The 16776-nt window shown below is 35.5% G+C and overlaps 1 protein-coding gene across 1 annotated transcript in view; it reads left to right on the forward strand.

Moving 5' to 3' along the window:
• LOC149717912 (uncharacterized) overlaps positions 1-16776 on the forward strand; it is a 46642-nt gene that overhangs the window by 25410 nt on the left and 4456 nt on the right. Inside the window, exons 5-11 of the mRNA XM_089836725.1 lie at positions 11005-11075; positions 11549-11649; positions 14474-14607; positions 14725-14823; positions 14913-15035; positions 15125-15216; positions 15290-16736. Of these exons, the coding sequence (XP_089692851.1) occupies positions 11005-11075; positions 11549-11649; positions 14474-14607; positions 14725-14823; positions 14913-15035; positions 15125-15216; positions 15290-16736 (2067 nt within the window). The remainder of the gene's footprint in view (positions 1-11004; positions 11076-11548; positions 11650-14473; positions 14608-14724; positions 14824-14912; positions 15036-15124; positions 15217-15289; positions 16737-16776) is intronic.

Here is a 16776-nt window from a genome sequence, read left to right on the forward strand (position 1 = left end):
GTCTCTTCAGGATGTTATTAAATTTAAATGTATCGTTATATAAAAGTATTTTTTTGAGAACGGTAAATAACTTTAGTTACGGATGTTATTAAGGTTAATTACGTTCTTTTTAAAGACTCATTACTTAATTAGTTTCTTTCAAAGCATCTTTAAAATTTTTGCACCATTATAGAAAGAACCATTTTTCATCGTTGAGCTACCGGGCCGTGTCAAACAAACACACACTGGGTCAAACTTAAAATTACGGAATTGAAAAGGTAGCTTGGCGAGCGTCGTCACTTCTTCCGAGTGCCTTGAAATCATCAATCTTTTTATTAGAGCGGTATTTTTTCTTCTTTTATAACGGGGTACGTCTTAAAGTACTATAATTATAAATTACTCATAACGGTCAGAAGGTTTTTTCCATCAAAAACCCACACAAATACCTTGGCTACGTAAAATACCTACACACGTAGACTCTTAAAACATTACCAAAGGCTTATTTCCGTACTCGAAGCTTTGTGTAGGTAGTTTACGAAGGTCCTTTTAAGCGAGTCTAGTGAAGTGGTTTATATCTGACGTATTTCGTCCCATTGACCCTCTCTCTCTCTCTCTCACTCCTTCTGACAACCACAGTTATTTTACAGGTAAATAGCCAATATTTACTGGGTTTTTACCCTCTCATTTGAATAAACCTTTTGAAAATCAATTTGTTTTTAAATTTAAAGTAAATGAAAAGGCGTATTTGAAAATGGTGTCACGTATTTTTATTAAAAGTATTTAGGCGCGAAAGAGACTCGTAATTGTATTGAGTACTATCGTGTTCTGTTTTGAAAGTATGCCTGTTTCAAAATTTGAAATCGTGGCATTTGATCAGTAGTCTTGGGTTCAGTTTTGAACGCCGTGTTTGCATGTTTACTTTATTATCTAACGCCGGAAGCAAAATTTAATCGCGATATCAAGATGAAAAGTCGATTAGTGTTTGAATATTTGAAACTTTTTTACCGGCTTCAAATTATTTCGGTGGGCAGAAAAAGCTTTTCCAAAAATACATTTTTCCACCCTTACTTTCCTTTATAAAATAAAAATATATAATTTTATTATTATTATTCTACGTGTCTAGGAGGGTTTGACAACCTTTTCATTTTCTCATCTGTCAAAAATCGCGCTACGCGAGGTGAGCTTTATAAAGAAAGGGACGGGGTCAGTTCCGTGATTGGTCAAAATTTCTTAAAAAAACAATTTAAAATTTTCTTATTAGAAAAATTTTAAACTCTACTTCCTTTAATAATAATAATAAAAAAAAACAATCTATATTTTTTGTTTTACAATTTGACACGTTTTTTATTATATTTTCAACGCAAACGGTCCATGGGTGTCCATAGAGTTACAAATGACCTAATATCAAAATTGGACCTTGATTTTAATTTTAATTTTTATTTATTTCATTATTTTTCGAGGCAAGCGGTCCTTTTAATGATACACAAAAATGTCAAGTATTTTATTTTTCACGACACACTTAAATTTAGTTATAAATACGTCTTATTATTTCCCTGACCGTCGTCCCCAAAAAACAAGTCCATTTACCGCTCATCAAAACTCGAAAGAAGTTGCTATAATAATAAATTCGTTTAAATATGATGTTCCCCTTAAAACTGTTAATATATACATAATATACATCCCGGTTCCGTATATATATATTTCTCCTCGTTAAGAGCAAATTACTCTTAGGTAGGTAGATAAATAAAGAGAAAAAAATCAGAGTATAAAATTCCTGGCTTATGAAATTTGAAATATGTGGGAAAAGTGTAATTACCGAAAGTTATCATGCAAAAAAAGTGACTAAAAAAACCACCTGACATTAACTTAGATAGTGCCTTCCCAGATCGTGATAATTCTTATAACCTTAGTTTAATTTGCTTCTGATTGTTTTAATATATGGAATCTGCCCCTGAGGTATATTAGACGTAAGATATGCAATGGCTGTATATATGGAGCTTCAACAACCTATTATTTTGTCTTTGGTGCTATAGTATAAATATACAAGCCGGTTGGGGTTCGAGTCCCCCCTATATAGGAGGATGTGATTTTTCGTCTCTCTTTACTCCTCCGACGACGTAACCGAGAAAACGGGGCTGACCTTTTGACCCGGAGTGTATATAGAGACCACTGAACTCCCATCCTCTCATTTTGCCATCGGAGATACCTTCTCAAGTTTCGAAATTGATGGAATATAAACCTAAAGAATAATAAGGATTCCTTGGAATTGTTCCCTAATTATAATTTAAAAGTATATTGTGACACGCATTGCTCTTAACAATTTTATTAGTGGATATTGTTTAGCTTCCATCCGAGGGGTCAGTCACTTAGAGTAATCGGTGTACACCACAGTACCTTTGACTGTGCTAAAGGGATTACCCGTAATCTTTAAGTTTCTTACCCTTGATAGTGTGCTTAAATGATTACCCCTAATCCGTAATCGGTGTACAGAGATTCTGGAGTGGTAAGCCCCTCGATTCCATCGCATTGAAAATTGAAACCCAAATATAGGTAAATGTTTTGATGTTGTTTTAATTGTTGTAAACCCGCTGTTTTAAGATGACTCTACTAATCTTTTAAACAAGTGTGTGTTTAGATCTTCATTGCAAATTTGGATGAACCCCTGCATTGTTGGATGTTCAGTAAACATCCGGCCTCTATAAAATAGCGCCCATTCTTCCTTCTTTAGACTCGAGTTAACTATAGAAGATCTATCTACTCTTTTATTTCCCGCGCTTCCTTCAATACTGCATGGGGATCCAAGGGGAAATCATGCGAAGAAGAATAATGGAGCGGACAAGAAAAGTGAACTGATGCACCCGAGTTAGATATAGTTTTCAGGCTAAGAGGATTGATACCATTTACACCGGGAGGCCACGATACTTGGCTGACAAGTTGCAGGCATAAATACCAAGGGTAGCCTCGACTCCTGGTGTAAATTGTATCCATCCTCCTAGTTTGAAAAATATGTATTGCTTGCTTTTCTATGCCCTAACATATAAGGATGACGATAAAAATTATTTTACAAATGACTGAATTATTCAAATGAGCTCAGCCTCCTCATGGGGGATGCATGCACTTTCTTGTTTTCTTTTCTGATTTAAATTATTAGCTTTACCGCGCTTGTTTTATGATAAACAAATTATATGTGACTTAGTTTATTTACGCTTGATGGGTATAGCCTAGACACGGTTTTACAATAGAGCTTAAAAACAACACTACGGTTGATTTCGTCTAAAAGTTACGTGAGATAGTTTTGGGAAAACTTCATTCGTTCATGTTTATTCCCACGATTAGTTTGCGCGGATGTTTCTGAATCAGGTTTGAGATCTCAAACGATGTCCTCGATTCATTAAGTTTAATAGAGAAATGTAGTCTAAATTATTACGTACTATCTTGGAAACTCGGAGATCGTCCTACTGCGAATCAAAGTCTTCATTTTTTCGCCTAATTAGGGCCCCCTAAACTCAATCGCAAATTTGTGAACGTAGATATAAATTTAAACCGTTTGAAACGTGCAATAAAGTTAACTTTGAACCCCTTTTAATCTATTAGATTTCTTAAATCTTTTCTCCAAACGTTTTTATCCAAGCTCAAAAATGTATAGTTAGGGGCCTCCATCGTTAGTTAGTAATCCGAAATCATGGCGCATAGTTGCACGAAGAATTAAGGGAGAGAGAGAGAGAGAGAAAAAAATAAAAAAATCTTAGCGGAAACTTTTTAAGAATTTTATTACTTGAAGTAAATTACACCGCGGGGCCCCTTTTATGTAACTGGCGTGCGTGTTGTAGCTCTAGTGAAAGGCGCTTGCTTCTACACCGAGACATTTCGCTTTCTCTTAACGTCTAAAATATTAGAAAAAGAAAATAGTTGCGTTGAAGAGGTTTACACCACCAATTCCAGGTGCCCTTTTTCCGAGGCCCCTTCAAAGTATAAAATAGTTCGTACCATCAGACACTTCAGTACTGGATACAAGCCAAAATATTGAATTTTAATTCACCTTAGGTTAGGTAGCTTATGAGTCTGACTCTAAGACGAAATTAGTGGACTATGTCGATACCAACGGAATTTCACCGGAAAAATGTCTTAATTTGTTTAAAAACTATTGAATTACCTCAAAAACGTTAATTGTTATAGAACGGTATAATTTTAAATAAATATTAGGTATTTTTAGTTAGTAGCTTTTCTAACTTCCAGTTTGTGAGCTAGCTTTCCATTTTTGAAAACACTCCTTCGGTAACCTCAAAATACTGAATAATATTTTATTTATTTCTGTATAGTATGTAAGCTTGCGTTTAACCAGATTTGAAAAGCTAAATATTTTGTTGTGATCGATAAGAAAAGGGTCAATATGAAACTTAAATCAACTGCTGCTGGGTCAAGCTATTATTTTTTCATTTCCAAATATGTTTACCGTTGAATCTTTTGATTGAGACGAACCTTAATTTGGTATTGCGTGATGATGATATTCGATCAGCGTCCCTCCGTTTCTCGTGGTGCTGGTCGTTGGTTGCTTTTTACTTTGGCACGATGCATCCGCTTTGATAATTAGAATCGCCTCCTTTCACGGGCCTTGACCCACATTGAGAAGATCGTACTTATTGCTCCCTCCAATCAAATCGCCAACCCCACTACACTACACTACACTACAACTTCCACGAAGTGTATACAGTACACGCATCAATGATGAATATCCCGCAAAAATAAATTCCATTGCCGTTAAATTTCTTACTTTTATTCCCTTAATTTTTTCTCTCGTTCAAAAACCGAAGGCCTCTTTTTAAAAGAATTCATTTAGGTAGAAACTAATTCTTATTTAGATTTTTATCTTTTATGGTCGATTATTATTTTAAAGGACAAATCTCAGGAACGCTACTTAATTATCTCAAATCGTTTTATTTAAATTCCCGCATCAACTGAACGAAAACTAGATTTGTTTTTGTCTTAATTGCCCCTTTAACCGAATAACGAATAATATGAAATTATTGCGCAAATATTTTTGAAAAACGCGTTTAGACTTAGCTAGTCAGATTAGGCCTAACGAGAAAAAGTAGAGACTAGAGAGTAGGTGTTTTTAGGAGTTTTCTTTTGTAGAGAAAGGGTAGAGCCAGCTCATCTTCGTTTGATTTAAGGACACGTACGCGTAGAGGAGGTCGTGACCCTAACTAACTTCATGCGGTGGCGCCTAAATTTTTGTGACGTCATCTTATTTTCAAATTGTATTTTGGTATATTGCCATGCAGAAAATTACCTATATGGGTTATTTTTAAGCAATTTTTAAATTGTACCAGGAAAAAGGTAATATCCGTTACACGATTTTCCATTTCTTTTTATATTACTTTTACGAAAACTAGGCATAGTAGGATGTAGGTTTCAATTTTAATTTATTGAGGAAACAAATTATTTTGTCTGGATTCTGGAATGCAGCAGCTGGGAAAGAGAGGGAGAAATGTGTACTTGTTGAGCTATTTGCGTATCCGCTATTTTATTTTGTTATTAATCAGTTATGTACTGAAGGGAAAGTGAAACGATATTTAAGAATACGTTCCTTAATATTATACTAATAATATTTTGAAAAGTTAAACAACAAAAAAAAAATATATAGTTATTCTTTAATTATATTAATTAATTTACGAGTTAAAACAAGGGATAAACGAAAGCTACTAACTTTTCCAGTGTTCTTATGTTTAATATGTGCTTTTCGTGGCAAATACGAGCTCATTCATTCTTTATTTACTCTGTACAAAGTTGATTGAAAATCAATTTTAGGAAAAAATATGTAGGCCCTAGAAAATGTTACAAAATATTTCTTTCACATAAATAAGATAAAATTCGCTCGTGTTTTCTTTCCTCTATCAATCATATCGTGGTTTTCACTTTTTTTGGGCCCAATGAATAAACTAATTTATATAAGAAACTGTTTTTAATTTGACATATTCAATGACGAAATCGTGTTTCCTGGCCCTTCTTTCCCGCCTCGATTGAAACAGACTGATTTGTTATTGGTGTTGAGCTGTCCGCAGTTCCATGTACACACACTCGATAAAAAATTATTTTAAAGTTATCGATATCGGAAATCAAAAAAATAAAATGTTGGAGAGAGAGAGAAAATATATGGTGCCGTATCTTGATTTTCAAGTTTTTGCCAATCTATTTCATTTCTCCTCCCTACGCGTGATCAAATGTACCTCAACATTCAACCAAGAGTCGTGAAATATTGTTTTGATGTAGGAATGGCTATAGGCTACAGCGTCTGATTATCAGAAGGCTATAACTCGAAGGAACAGTCTGATTCTCTCTCTGTTCTATAACCTTTATTTTAACCGGACTGACCCTAGAAAAACTTAATAACAAAACGAAATTGAACTATACGTTTAGTTAGTGTTAGCTGGTTTCAGACGAGCGAACTTTGAGACTCAAAACGGTTACTCAACTCTAGTTATATGGTCAGAAAGTCTTTTACAGACTTTCCTATTGAAGATGACTTTAAAATGGACCGCGTATATTTATAGAGCAGATGGTCAAAAATAGACCAGGAACCAATGAACTTCAATGTAGGTTTTTAGACTGTAAGCGATGCTATTCTGATTCACTCTGTTGACCACTGACATTTTGGGATCAATCTTGAAGTATTGAAACGATTCTGACTGACTTATTTTAAGTCAGAGGTGATTGAAATCATGGAAGCGTGGAAATCAGTTTTATATAAAGTGTGGTTTGATCTCCCAAAAACTAAATTTTTCTATCAGATACTTTTAAATGATTAACTTCTAATCACGATTCGAGTTAAACTGTTGATTCGCCCCATTGAATCTCGCTTGGAGAAATCGGTTTTCTAAAAAGGGTTTGGCCGAACGTTGCTTGATATTTTACCACTATTTTACCAGCTCGATCTAGCTCTCCACACCAAAGAGAAACGTTACGCATGGTGTAGTTAACTAACGGCTGTTATTATCGACAGGAATTCCTAAAGAAAATATATATATTTTTTTTTTTTTTTCATTTAAAAAAACTAAGAAAACTTTTGGCTGGCTCATTACGAGTAGCTCCCATGCTGGCTTGTTCTATCTCATAAAAAAAACTAAGAAAACCTCGCGCCAAAACAAGTAAAGGACCGGTTCTTTTTTGGCAATCTTTGCTAATGGTAAAGTTGAGTTACCTAAGGAATTTTTAAAATAACTGATTTCTTCTTAAAATATCTTTTTTTCTTTCTTCATTTTTGCATTCGTGTTTGTCGAAGTAAAAGGTTACTAAGGACTAAGTAAGATAAGATAGAAGTGTTTACCTGAGTTTAGTGACAGTAGATTTGAGTATATGTATAGAAAATTATACGGGCTTCGTTAAGAAAAAAGGTTATACCTTTAAAACACCCACCGAAATGTTCGGTGTTCCCCTATCCAGGATTTGATTGTACCTTTACAATCTCTTACTTTTCGCATCCAGTCTTTAAACATATTTTAAAACAACAAGACAAATATTGCTTGAATAATAATATCATATCTTCATTTACATAATTTCGAAAAACCAGCCTTGACCTACCCATATAGATTTTTCGATTGTTTATTTACTTGTTTAATAAACATAATCAATCTAGATTAGCTCGCGTGTTTGTTTGAATATTTTAGCCGCGTCCCATTTACGAACGAAGCGATGTTTAACCACAAAATTGAACTTCATACGTTAAAATTCTTCATCTTGAGTATTTGAATTTCTAGTTTCGCTTGAGCTATGATCTGGTAATGCGGTTCTTTTTTTATTGTTTAAATATTAATAAGGTAAAGATTAGGCGAGAAATCAATCGATCGAAATGGCCCATGTGTTTACTGAATTAAGAATTAAACCATACGAGATGAAAGAAAAACCATGCTCGAATCAATTCGTTCCCATTTTAATTTTAATCCCAATAATTTTCCCGAAAATAACCCGAAACGGCACCCGCGATTTGTTATGAATTAGTTCAAACATCCCATGAAACTTTTAGCAAAAATATGAAAAGGCAGGTTATTGCATTTCTGTACATGTCACTTGAACATTGAAGAAACTTTATAATTTTAGTGTCAAAACTGATGTTAAGATCGAGTTCATTGCTTAGATAAATTTGCGTGACGAATATTCGTGAAATAAATGAATTAAAATGAAGAAATATTAAATTATATTTTCCTTTTGGTTACGAAACTAAAGTAGAGCGCCCACTTTAATATGAAGATGAAACTTGAAAGTATTTAGAGTGTAAAGTTATAGATAAAAGATGAAAATTTTTCACCTCCTGAAGCGTCAATGCGGTTTATGGTTTTATATTTAAGATATATTTTTTTTTATTTTAAAACCGTTATTTTTAGGGAAAAGCGTGAAGGTTTAATAAAAAAAAATAATATTTTGCGAAGAGGCGCTTTGCCTTTTTATCGAGTGTTTAATCAGAACTTTCTTAATATCATCTTTGGCTGCCGAATTATAAACCAGATCAAGCGAGGCGAAACGATCAGACTTCGAAATTAGTTTTAGCGGTATTTTAGCAACGGTTTAGAGCCTGAATTTTATTTAGGGAATAAAAATATGAGGAATTTAATAGAAGCTATATTATGTTTAATAATTAATAAATTTTTTAGTGCCATAACTCTAATTTACTTGAAATGAATTAAATAGAGGTGATGAATACTTGAGGATACGTGTTCAAAATAATCAAAATTTTAATAATTAAATCCTATTTTATTAAGTTAACATTCATAAAAACTGTTAATATAATTTATCTCGTTACGCTTTGCTTATCTTTATAAGTGCTTAAAAATTGCTATGTTTTAATCTCAATTAAATTATATAACGGCATTGGCGTTTAGACAAACTTCTCTTCCGTGTCTTAACTATATTAATTACCTATGAAATTGCGCGGTTTGCATTTTACATTTTTCCCACGATTAAGAGTAAATAAAAAATAATTTTGATACTTGTTTAAGTTAGCAGAAAAAAAAAGCTTAAAAAGTCAAATTTTATTTATGAAATTATCCAAGCATAGATCCAAGGTAAAAAGTGAAAACTTCCTTATTTGGTTTCTTAAATTTTGTCGTTGAATATATTCGACCTAAACCTATACACGCGTATCAATTTATATTAAATCAAAAATTTGTTTATTTACGTTCTATTTAGTTAAATTCAAGGTAGTCCTTGTAAACATTACATTGCACCGAACAACAAAGAATCATATTAAACTTTATTAGTCAATATTTAACTTAATAAATAAATTCAGCCTAACACCAACAGCTCATTTTCATAACGCGTAAATGCTTGAAAACGCGTCTATTAACTATGTTAAAAAGCACATTAAATTAACTGGTATACGCTTTATGATTTCCTAAGGTCAATTCAAGGTCGAACATGTAATAACGGGTTACAATTTAGCGTCGAGACAACAATTACGCATTTAATTTTTTATTACGTTAGTAAAAGGACCTCGCTGATATTCCTTCATCCGTGTGACGTCACCTGTGATAATGGTTTTGATACTAAGATAAATTTATTTATTACAAATGATCTTGTAATATTATTTTTTTCGCTCTCTCTCGAGTTATTGCCGCGTCATGTTCCACGAAATTTATAAACTTCTAGACTCAAGGGTGATTTTCTTATCCGTGAAATGAGATTTGAAAGTGGTGAAAAATGGAAAATAGAGATTTAGAAATTATTATACAATATAAAACGTACGGTGTGGAATGTATTATGTTTAATTCAAGTTTTACTTTTAAAGTATATTGTGAAGAATTTTTTTTCTTACTAGATGTAATTGGGCGTTTCCACTTTTAAAATTTTTGAAAACATTGCGTTCATAACTTGCGTTTTCAATATTTGGATTTATTAAAACTTAACCTTGAGAATGTGCTATTTCAATTTCCTTAATTAAAAGCCTTAATATATTTAAAGGGCAGGTGAAACGCGACTTTTAAGACGTTTTTATGAAAGCGTGGTGTTATATTTAGGGCGAATAAACATTTAGTCAACTATCACTTAACTTTTTCTAACCTAATTAAGGTTTTTATTAATTTTTTATAAATAGGGGCATAAGTATTCTTTAAAGTTTCCAAAACAACAACTGTTCTAACTTTTTAATTATTCAAGTTATCTTGTTTTTATTTTGCAATAATATAATATTATTTACGAAGGAGTTGTTCCCTATTTGTAAAGTGATTTTCCAAAACACAGTCTTACGCAAATTAGCTTTTTAAACATGTATCTCCACTTGTAAACTAGTTTTTCGCCAAAAGGAATTTCGAACTCGTAAATTCCTCCTCCTTATTTCTACTAAACCGCACCGACTTTTAATTAAATAGTTTCACTTATACCTGTCCTACGCTAACCCCTTCCCCCCTTTTTTTACCAAAAAAGGTTATTACTATTAAATATATACCGCGGCGAAGGAGTGGAGAAAAACATTACTTTATATACATTCCAAGATATATCGTTTTTTTATTTCAAAAATTACTTGAAACTTATCATTAATGACTAATGAAATATCGTTTCGCAGTTGGAAATATAAATTAAAATAAAATTTAAATTAGGAGGTGTTAAAGAAATACGTTGATAGAATTTAGTGAGCAATATCAGTGTTCTGAATCGGTTAAATAGATTTATTTGTTTATGCGATATTGGAAAGGAATTTATATAATTTAAAATTTAAGTTTAAAAAAAATTCTAAAAATATTTTTTTTTTTTTGAAGATTTCAAAGCGATATTCTTCTAAAACAGATCGTAATCTTTTATTGGAATTTCTGGTTCAATTTGATTGTTTTTATCATCATTTGTTATTTTGATAAAGACGGAAAAAAATTATTTCCCCGAGTTTTTCGTCTAAAATATAATGGTGTTACTTCTCCAAATACCCTTCCTCATCGAAAATCATGAATCTTTTAAAGATTAAACCCATAATAAATTATCTTTACTTGTTTTGCCTTTAAAATTTCATTCTTTAACCACAAATTATTTATTTTTATTTTTTAGGAGGATTTAGAACGTCACTTCCGCAAGGAGCCCAAGTCAACGTCACGTGGCATTTGGCATATCCTCATAGAGTAAGTTTGTTTATTGTCTCTCTGATTTTTAATTATCCCTATGTTAATTGGAAGCGCTTAGTAATCCCAGAATTGAACTGAACCAGGATATAATTAACTCGATTTAATTATTTCCTTGGCTTATAATCTATCCCAATATGAGAGTGCAAAATTTGTTTAGATCACTTAATACTTAATCTATACTCGCGCTCAATGCGTATTTAGCGTGGGATGAACTTGGGTTAAGCTTAATTAAAGCGTCGCGTGGTTTCTTAATTGGAAAAAAAGTGGGAAGCGAACTGATTCGCTAATTATCATTAATTCGGGAAGACGGATGCACCCCGAGAAATACGTGGCGACGCGGGCAAAGTGCATCAACCGTCCTCTGGCCCGGGTTCTCCACTGTTTTTCCCGACTACCTGCCTGACTTAATCTTAAGACACGTATCGAAAGCAAAAGCTTAAAGGTATTTTTGTGTGTGCTTTTCTCTCCAGGGAGGATTCAAACTCGAACTGTTGGATGCCGAGGAAAATCACCTTCTCGACTTGACGCCTACCACAGTTAGCGCCAAATATATTGGACTCGATGATAGCACGTAAGTTTCATTTAAGATATTCATTAGTACACTATGAAACCCCGCTGTTCAAAACTCCACCACCACCACCACGTGTAACTCAATGCCTAACCTTGAAATTTCAAGTATTTGCAATCGAATCATATTCCTTTTGAAAGTCAAAGTCAACTAAAGAAGATTTTAATTTGAAATTCATATTTATGTATATTATTATATGCAAGAACCCATTTAGGTAATGAGAACGTTCAACGATTGGGCTTAAAATCATAGTTTTTTCTTCTGTTTTTTACTTGGTGAAATAGTTCCGGTGCCGAAACCCGGGACAAACATTTTTAAACGTAAATCAAAAAATATGGTTGCCGGCTTTGACCTTATTAGTTTCTTAAAATAGAAAACATACTTATGACGGAAACTTCCGGTTGGGTTGTACCTATTGTAGTTTCTTCCTTTTAAAGAAATATACTCCATTTTTTATTTTTTTAAATTTTTCTCGCAATGAATCGGACCTTCTTTTTGAGTTCTAGATATTTTTTTGGCAAAATAATGGAAAACCAGAACGGTTAAAACCTTCCCTTAAAAGAACAATTTGAAATTCGAAATCGGTGGGCCGACGTATAAAGGAAAGTTTTTGGAAATAATTTTTTTAAAGAAATCACGCCTTAAGAATATTTTTAAGGGCGATATTGAGCTAAAGACTCTTTGGAAAAGTGGGTAAAATGAATCGCTTCTTATATATACATTTCGCTGTTCAAAAAAAGGGGGGTAGTTTTGGGTAGTTTTTTTTTTTACTTCGGTCAAATAAAATAAAGGTGTTGTCCTTTTAGTAAATCCCCCGCTTTCTATATGGACTTAATAATGACCTCTATCTGCCTAAGTACTTCAAGGACCTCGCTATTCTATGGAATAAAGTCAAAACCTTTCTTTAAACAAGACCAAACCCTTCAATAGTAAGTAAGGGGCGTTTAAGCGAAGCGAGCGAGAGTGAAAGAAAAACGTTATTACATAATAATTAAAAATATTGGACTTAAGTAAAGTCATTTTATTTAAGTTGAGGGGGGGGGGACTCTTCAAATGTTTCTTTTGGTAACCCTTGCCCTTTATGGAACTCGGAGGTTCCTCGAAACCATCAAAGAGGGTGTGCATTTGTTTTTCAAAATTGACGTCTTGATAATAATGATATTAATTAAAATAACATTAATCCAACAAAAATGAAGTTTACTCCCCTCGCCGAGAATGCATATGCACCCTAAGGCGCGTTCTCTTACATAGATAGGCCGTTAACAAAGCATTATTACCATTCATTTTGGGGGAAAATACCAGTATTATAATGAAAAGATTATGTCTCGTCATATCAACCTTTTCCGTTCAAGTCGCGGAAAACCAAATGGTTTCCTTTGGTAACTGCAAGGAAATAATAATATGCGTAATGGAAACCACGTGCCAAATTTATACGAAAATGGTCTATCTATTTTGGAAGGAAATTGCCAGTGTATCTATACTATCTGTTTAAGTATATTATTTCGTTTTTTAGTGAAACCAGTTGTTGTCGGCAAAATGGCCCGCTATGTAGAGAGAAAGTCCTTCGCTTTCGTAATGTGCTTGGCTATATCTTGGCAGGCTGTGTTCGCTCAAGGGCGAAAACCTCCCACTTTTTATTCCTTCCAAATGGTAGACCCAGTTTCCAAGCTGGCTTCGGCCAAATCCCTATAACTATCATTAAACAAGAATTTCACTATATACGTTTACATTTTTACTTCGGTGGCCGAGAGGGGGGAAAACTGCGCCTTTCTATTCAATCGAAATATTTAACTTCTAGGAATATTTACATTAGATATAATCAATCGATTGTATACCCACGAGAAAGTCGACATTAGTTAGCATTGCCACACATTTTGCATCTTATTTTGAGTAAATGTTCACACTTTCGCGCCATTATGCTAACTTCCAACAGCAACTTATAGATGAACCGTTACTAACAGACCAACATTTTGTCGTTGTAAAATTGATTACGTGAAGGTGGTAAACCCCTTTATCATCAACTTCCTCTCCGTTCTGTTAGAGTGGTCCCCAACAAAAAAGGAAACCCCTAACTTTTTAAAGCATTAGCTGGCAAAAGAAAAACTGCACACGTAACTAGCAAATTTCAAGCTCGTCTTCACCTTTTGTTCCTATTCAAGGATCATTCTTTTTGAATGCGACGCCGGGTGCATTTTTTTTTATATTTATTTTGGCTTTGTATTCCGTCGAAGTATAAATGTCAAGGGAAAGAAGGGATGACTAGAAAAAGGAAGAAGTATTTTAACGCTTGACTCGTTCTCCCCCAAAAAAACGTCTGACTTTAGAGTTTAACCCTCCTTCTATCGAACATAATTAGAAAATTAACAATTGCTCCCCGAGTTTGTATCTATAGAACAATGGGTGTCAAGGGGAGAGGAGGACGCGGTTGCTTAGGGGTGACCTTCGTATTCCGGTAGGAAGGATGTCTCGTTAACCTTAACATCCTCAATCAGTCATCTTTTTATGGGGGCAAGAGTTACGAAACCCTCTAATTATATTGATTAAACTAATTGATGGTGCCAAATAATGAAACCAGTTCTGTTATCATCATTCGCGTACTTAATAATTCTGAAAGAACGTATTAATTTGCGTGTAAAACTCATTCGGCTTAAGGTTTAACGGAATATCGTGTTTTAGCTACTCGGTAAGCACCGTTCTGTTTGATATAAACTGTTATAGATTTGAAATGAAATTATTTCAGTTGGTTGAATCACGATCTTAATTAACAATCGGTAAATAAAAAATGGAATGACGCGTGTTCTACAGATTCGTTTCCATTGTTTTTCAGTGCGCAAAGTTACACGGTGACGTTTCCTGGCGATTTGACCTGTAAAGAATGTACCCTTCGTCTAGTTCGACAAGCTCAAGAATGGGGTCAGACTTACCTCTTTTGGAGTTGCGCCGATGTCGACATTGTGCCTCGTAAATACGCATTAATATTATATCCCCCTCGCGTTATGTTTATTACGATTTAATTTTGATTAAAACGAGGTCGACTTCATCCTTTAATTCCCCCCTTTAACTTGTAAAATCACGCAGCTATGGATTTGACGAGTATATGCTCCGGACACGGGTCACTGAAAGAGGAACGTTGCGATTGCCAAAGATTATATTCGGGAAATATCTGCCAATACAAAGGTAATTGAACTTTTAAGGGCGAAAAACGAATTAAAGTTTTCTCATTTTATTACTGTTGATAATCTAATCTCGGGGGTTTACGTGTCTAGACGAATGTTGGCAGGATTCCGACTGCGGACCTCACGGGCAATGCGTCAATGTCGACGCGACAACTTACCCCAAAATGCAATGTTACTGTCAACCCGGTTGGTTCGGTGATAAATGTTCCAAAGGTGATTAGATAGTTAAATGTTAATTATTCGCGACCCGTGATTTGTAAGAATCAAAACCGTAACGAAAAATGTTTATTACCAAACGTTAGAGTCCTCGGTTAAGTCAGTTGACGTTGATCTGAAAACTTACTCTAAAAGGGCTCTTTCGGCCGAATTGACCCTTTATTGGAAGATACTTAAAGTATGTTTAACGAAGATGATTAAATTTGGGGGAGTTAGAAATTTATCCGTTCCTTCCCCTCCCTCGTAATTAGGAAACGCAAGAAATGGAAACTATCATGAAAATCAAAGGTTCCAGTTACGGTGCCCTAGGCTGGAGACCGCAAGGAATGACTTCCGCTTGCAAAGCTTTCCCCGTTGTAGTTCCTAAGAAAGCCTCTTTCTATACTAATTCCTTAACTTCCGGTAATGGAGTCGCGAGGAATAGAAGGCAGGCAGATACGTACGACTCTACTGCCGAACCTGAACCAACCAGCGAGCCTTCTGCCGAGCCTGAACCCACGGGAGAACCTCACCCAAAATCGGAACCTGAACCCACTAGTGAACCTTCGGCTGAACCCGAGCCCACCGGAGAACCTCATCCAAAATCGGAACCTGAACCAACTAGCGAACCCTCGGCCGAACCTGAACCCACTAGTGAACCTTCGGCCGAACCTGAACCCACGGGAGAACCTCATCCAAAATCGGAACCCGAACCCACTAGTGAACCTTCGGCTGAGCCTGAACCCACGGGAGAACCTCATCCAAAATCGGAACCTGAACCCACTAGTGAACCTTCGGCTGAACCTGAACCCACGGGAGAACCTCATCCAAAATCGGAACCTGAACCAAATAGTGAACCTTCGGCTGAACCTGAACCGACGGGAGAACCTCATCCAAAATCGGAACCGGAACCCACTGGAGAACCTCATCCTAAGTCAGAACCAGAACCCACGGGAGAATCTCACCACCCTAAATCTGAGCCGGAACCAACGGGAGAACCTCATCCTAAATCTGAGCCGGAACCAACGGGAGAACCTCACCACCCTAAATCAGAACCGGAACCAACGGGTGAACCTCATCCAAAGTCGGAACCGGAACCTACGGGAGAGCCTCATCCTAAATCGGAACCAGAACCCACTGGAGAGCCACATCCTAAATCGGAGCCAGAACCTACGGGAGAGCCACATCCTAAATCGGAGCCAGAACCTACGGGAGAGCCTCATCCTAAATCGGAACCAGAACCCACTGGAGAGCCACATCCTAAATCGGAACCGGAACCCACGGGAGAACCTCATCCAAAATCGGAACCTGAACCCACGGGAGAACCTCACCCTAAATCGGAACCGGAACCCGCGGGAGAACCTCACCACCCTAAATCTGAGCCAGAGCCTGAGCCCCACCATCCAAAAGCTGATCCAGAACCTGAACCAGAACCTGGGACGAGGGACCCGTCCGCGGCTCGGAAACTCGGCGAGACATCTACTGTGTACCCTCCCAAATCCCCGTACACGCCAAAGGCTGATTTTCACGCAATGGATTGCACAGATATCGTTATTGGGACGGCAAGAGGCGGAGTAGGAAGAGTACTCGATTATTACACTCGCGATCGATCAACGCCTAAAGTTGATTCTTACTATGGAGGAGGAGATGACTTGACCGCCGCTGTGGCTGTGGAAGTTGATGGGGTGACTACTATTCTCTTCCGAAAGAAACTGATTGGTAATAATTCATTGTCAAGCGTGCAAAATATTTTTAAACA

Source organism: Phalangium opilio, unplaced genomic scaffold (genome assembly GCF_054372755.1).
Source record: "Phalangium opilio isolate 3A_F unplaced genomic scaffold, DU_Popi_V2 ptg000003l_1, whole genome shotgun sequence".
NCBI lineage: Eukaryota > Metazoa > Arthropoda > Arachnida > Opiliones > Phalangiidae > Phalangium > Phalangium opilio.